Source organism: Nicotiana tomentosiformis, chromosome 6 (genome assembly GCF_000390325.3).
Source record: "Nicotiana tomentosiformis chromosome 6, ASM39032v3, whole genome shotgun sequence".
NCBI classification, from domain to species: Eukaryota; Viridiplantae; Streptophyta; class Magnoliopsida; order Solanales; family Solanaceae; genus Nicotiana; species Nicotiana tomentosiformis.
The window spans coordinates 60,760,571-60,766,409 of NC_090817.1; the positions used below are offsets into that span (position 1 = coordinate 60,760,571).

The window sequence follows — 5,839 nt, forward strand, 5'->3', positions numbered from 1 at the left end:
GTCCTCAAAATAACGTTTTTACATGTATTTATACCAAGTAGGTTTGGGCCAATATGAAATCTCCCTTTCCAAGCTGAAATATGAAAGCTTGCAAACTTATTGCTTTTCATGAGTCGCACTGTGCATTTCCCCGTGCGTCGCACTAGTGCTTTTTCCTGTCAGACCAAAAAAACCCAGTCTCTGAACTTTGGAAATTTCTAACATAAAATTAAACTAATGCGTCGCACTGTGCGTCGCACTGTGCGTCGCACAGTGCCTCGCACTAGTGCATTTCTTCAGCAGTTGCTTCTTCCTTGAATTTTGATGTCCAGAATTGATCCTCGACCTCCGAACACGATCCCGGCTTAATCTCGTGGGCTTTTACTCAGACTTCAAAGCTCCAAATAGCTCGAATTCGTTTTATAACATCTACATAGCTCAGAATCACTCCTACAAGGTATAAAACACGTAATTAGTGCAAAATACTAGCGATTAAAGCTCAAAATCAATTAAAGTATAGCAAATTAGAGTATAATAAGCAACTAAAATACGTAATTATAACCTACCATCAACACCCCACACTTAAACCATTGCTCGTCCTCGAGCAATCAAACTACACTTTATATAGACACGACCTTTTTAAACATTTCTCCTAACTCATCATACCAAGAATCTTTAAAATAGACTAAGCACAAGAGTGTAACATATTCACCTCAAGATTTGACTCACAAGTACCATGCATTATTCATAGCTCACTTACTTACTCTAACATAGAGGTCAATGATATTACCTTTCATTCATGAATCAAGTGCCCTCACACAACAAAAGAGAGTAGTTCCACACATAATAAAATTTAAGAATAATTAGGAACTCAAGATAGAAAGAATTCACTCGCTCTCAGAAATAACATTCATATGCCACAAAAGATGCACCATAGACTTTCTCGTAGTATACTACTCTACTAATCGAGCTCATTCAGTCTAGGATCAAGTAGGACTTTAATTGGTTGTAATGTAGGCTGCGGGTCGGGTAGGATACATTTGGATATAAAAGTGACTACACCTCCCTAAGCACTTTAATACATACACTTTAATATTTTAAACCCCACACTTATGTCAAACTATAACTCCACCTTCACATCAATGTATATTAACTTCATACTTCTTTAAGCACAATTACATCAAGAGTCACCACTATCAAGGAATATTTTTCACAGCAATACAACTATTTTTTCTTTCTTTTTCAATTCAAGTGGCTCTTAATTTTTCAAAATAGTGCACCTTTATCCATATTTCATTAGTTCCACTCAAAAGCCAAACCAACCACCCCACACTTTAACTTTTACAAATTTCATTACAATTTAAGTACTCATGAGAGGTGAAAAGGTTCAAATAGATGGTTAATTCAAACAAATGGGTAAGGCTTGTAACGTGGTTGCCAAAGAAATAGGATTACAGACTCAAAGGGTTAACTACGATACATAACAACTAGTCGGGTAAAATATATATATATGGCTCAACAAAGAAACGCCTATATCACCTCCAAGGCTGAACAAAACTACTATTTTGATATGTAAACACACGGGGCAAGTTCTAGACATCAAATGCAATGCACAGAATAACACACAAACCTCACACACACACATGGCACATAACTCACTCAGGATTGGACTCATCAAGACACTCTAGTCAAAGCAGTTAAGCAAAGTTAAGCTCATACAATTTACGGTACTTATACAAGAGTCAAAAACTGAGCCTAAGCGTCACAACCAAAATACTCACTATTCTCAAGGCATAACAAAGTCAAGAGATATTGCTTCAATTCAATTCATATCACAATGGCTCCTACTCCTAAAAAAATAAAACTAACTACACCCGGTTCAAATAAAACCCTTGGAAAAGAACCGCGGTACAAAGAAAAACCAAGGGGGAATTGCTATACTACCTACAAAGAAAATCTTTTTGTCCTTTTTATTTAAACTTAAATCCCTCAAGAAAATTATTTAGGAGATCCATCGTCAGGAAAAGTCCAATTTTTCAATTATTGTTTTTCGATTTTTCTTAGGAGCTACTAAAATACTACACAACTACGAAAACAAAAATAAGAAGTTAACATTTTTCTAACACACTACTACTAATAGAGAAATTCTCCCACCCCACACTTAAAGGAGTGCAGTGTCTCCAATGCACAAATAAAGCAAAACAATAACGAGGGTGGACAAGAAACTCCCTAAAAGGCCAAAGGCCGAAGCAATAGCGGCTCACGGGGTACTCAGACTTCCCCCAGGCATGGTCCTTTGTGTGGGCACCCCACACTTAGTTCTCACCATCTATATCTCTTTTGCACTCTTCCAATGACCTTGCTTCCTACTTATAATCCTACAAAACAAAAACAGACACTACAACAATAATAAGATAAAAGTAAAAATAAAAGAAAGCAGTAAAGCTGGGTTGCCTCCCAACAAGTGCCTGATTTAACGTCGCAGCACGACACAAAATCTCATCTAATCATTGGCAAGTAACACCTTCGACTTCTGGCAATCAAAGTCACCTCCATAATAATGCTTTACTCTTTGTCCGTTCACTAAGAATGTTCTCTCGCCACCTAAGACGCGCAACTCAATTGCACCATGTGGAGTGACTCTCACTACCTCAAACTGGCCCGACCATCTCGATTTGAGCTTCCCCGGAAAGAATCTCAACCTCTAATTGAATAAGAGAACCAATTGGCCCGGTTCAAACTTGTGATGGTGGATATGCTTATCATGCCAGCGCTTGGTCTTTTCTTTATATAACTTGGCATTCTCATATGCGTGCAAGCGAAACTAATCAAGCTCGTTCAATTGCATCAACCGCTTTCTACCCGCTAATTCTGCATCAAAGTTCAGCTTCTTTATCGCCCAATAGGCCTTGTGCTCAAGTTCCACCGGTAAATGGCATGCTTTCCCATAAACTAGCTTGTAAGGAGAGGTTCCGATTGGAGTTTTATAGGCGGTCCGATATGCCCATAGAGCATCATCAAGCTTTGCATCCCAATCTTTCCTACTTGCACTAATCGTCTTCTCCAGAATCTACTTTATCTCTCTATTTGAGACTTCAACACTAGTCTGAGGATGGTAATCGGTTGCAACCTTATATTTTGACCCGTATTTCGCTAAGACATTGTCCAATAGCTTGTTACAGAAATGGGTGCCCCCATCACTTATCATCACTCTCGGAGTGCTGAACCTTGTAAAGATATGTTTTTTCACAAAGTTGACCACAACCTTGGCATCATTGGTAGGAAGAGCGATGGCCTTCACCCACTTCGACACATAGTCAACGGCCACCAAAATATACTTACACCCACTGGACGAGGGAAACGGACCCATAAAATCAATTCCCCACACATCAAATATTTCAACCTCCATAATACCGTGCAATGGCATCTCATGCCTTTTCGTAATTATTCTTGTTCTCTAGAACCTATCACATCTCCTCACGAACTCATGGGTGTATTTAAACACCCTAGGCTAATAAAAACCCGATTGCAACACCTTAGTTGCTATTTTGTCACCCGCATGATGACCGCCATAAGGCGACGCATGACAGCCATGTAAGATAGCATTTATTTCAGATTCGGGCACACATCTTCTCATTAACTGATCCGTACAAGATTTGAATAGAAATGACTCATCCCACACATATGATCTCACATCTTGCAAAAACTTCTTTTTAGCATAAGGTTCAAGATTAGGCGGCATTTCTCCACTTGCCAGATAGTTTACAAAATGTGCATACCATGGCACCTCCCCAGCAGTAACGGCCAACAATTGCTTATCTGGGAAGGTTTCCTTGATGACATCTCCCTCAGCTACATGATTCAAAGTTTCTAACCTGGATAAGTGATCAGCCACTTGATTTTCTGTTCCTTTACGGTCTCGGATCTCCAAGTCAAATTCTTGCAAGAGTAAAACCCAACGGATTAGCCTTGGTTTAGCATCTTTCTTTTCGAACAAATACCTGATGGCTGCATGGTCTGTGTAGACGATGACTTTGGTGCCAACCAAATAGGCCTGAAATTTATCGAACGCCCACAATACAGCAAGCAACTTCTTTTCTATCACAGTATAATTTATTTGAACAAGAGTGAGAGTCTTGCTTTCGTAGTAAATGGAGTGAAATATTTTGCTCCTCCTGTGGCCCAATACGGCCCTAATTGCACCATCACTAGTGTCACACATCAGCTTAAATGGCTCGTTCCAGTCATGAGCTACTATGATTGGTGCACTCACTAACTTCTTTTTCAGCACCTCGAATACTTTTAGACAAGCATCGTCAAACTTGAATGCCACATCCTTCTCTAACAACCTGCACAAAGGAGAGGAAATTTTTGAGAAATCCTGTATAAATCGGCGATAAAAACCTGCATGTCCCAGAAAACTCCTAACTCCTTTCACTAAAATCGGTGGTGGCAACTTTTCAATTGCTCCCACCTTAGCCTTGTCAACTTCCAGTCCATCTTTGGACACCTTGTGTCCCAGCACTATACCTTCACGTACCATAAAATGACACTTTTTCCAATTCAGTACCAGATTAGTATCCTCACACCTAGCAAGCACTTTAGCAAGATTGGTCAAGCATTCATCAGAAGAAGAACCAAACACAGAAAAATCATCCATAAAGACCTCCACAAACTGTTCCACCATATCGGTGAAAATAGCCATCATACACCTTTGAAAAGTCGCAAGTGCATTACACAACCCGAATGACATTCTCTTAAATGCATACCATAAAGGCATGTAAAAGTGGCCTTTTCTTCATCTTCCGGGGCACTAGCAATCTGATTATACCCCGAATAGCCGTCAAGGAAACAATAGTATTCCTGTCCGGCTAACCTGTCATGCATTTGATCTATGAAGGGGAGAGGGAAATGATCTTTTCGTGTAGCATTATTCAACTTCCTATAATCTATGCATATTCGCCAACCAGTCACAGTCCTAGTTGGGATTAATTCATTTTGTTCATTCACTACAACAGTCATACCCCCTTTTTAGGTACACATTGAATAAGGCTTACCCACTTACTATCAGAGATAGGAAATACTATACCTGTGTCGAGCCACTTAATCACTTATTTTCTTACCACCTCTTTCATGATTGGATTTAGGCGGCGTTGATATTCCACGCTAGGCTTGTGTCCCTTCTCCATGAGTATTTTGTGCATGCAGAATGCAGGGCTAATACCCCTTATGTCAGACATTGTCCAACCAATGGCATGCTTGTACTCCCTCAGCACCCTTAAGAGCTTTTCTTCCTGCAATTTAGACAAATGAGAAGAAACAATCACATGTAAAGTGTTTCAACTTCCCAAATATGCATAATGAAGATGAGATGGTAAGGGTTTAAGTTCCAATTTTGGGGCCTCCTCAACTGAGGGTTTAGGGGGTGGGCCGATTGGCCTATCCAGAGGCTCAAATTGGTATCTTTCTCTTCTGTGTTCGCAAGATGCATCCAAAATTTGCAACATCTCCTCAACCTCTTCTTCAAGTTCCAAGTGATTGAACAACATCAATGCCTTTTCTAATGCATCTTCTTTAAACGCACTTGGCTCTACAGCTGGTTCATTTATCTCCACCATAGAAATCATGGACAGGTCCCCGTAATGACGAGGCAACTGAATGGCTCGATATACATTGAAGACTGCTTCTTTATTGTCCATCCTCAGGATCATCTTACCTTCTCGGACTTTGATAATTGCATCTCTAGTGGCCAAGAGAGGTCATCCCAAGATGATAGGAACTAACTCATCAGCCTCGTAGTCCAGCATGATAAAATCTGCAAGGAAAATAAACTTTCCAATATGCAGCAAGACGTCCTCAA

The 5,839-nt window shown here is 40.0% G+C and overlaps 1 protein-coding gene across 1 annotated transcript; it reads right to left on the reverse strand.

The window, feature by feature from the left end:
• Window positions 1–2,803: 2,803 nt before the first annotated feature.
• LOC138894070 (uncharacterized) lies at window positions 2,804–3,388 on the reverse strand. Its single transcript, XM_070178744.1, has 2 exons — window positions 3,110–3,388; window positions 2,804–3,049 (listed from the first exon to the last, which is right to left on the reverse strand). The coding sequence occupies exons 1-2, from the start codon at window positions 3,386–3,388 to the stop codon at window positions 2,804–2,806; spliced, it is 525 nt and encodes a 174-aa protein (XP_070034845.1).
• Between the last annotated feature and the right edge of the window lie 2,451 nt (window positions 3,389–5,839).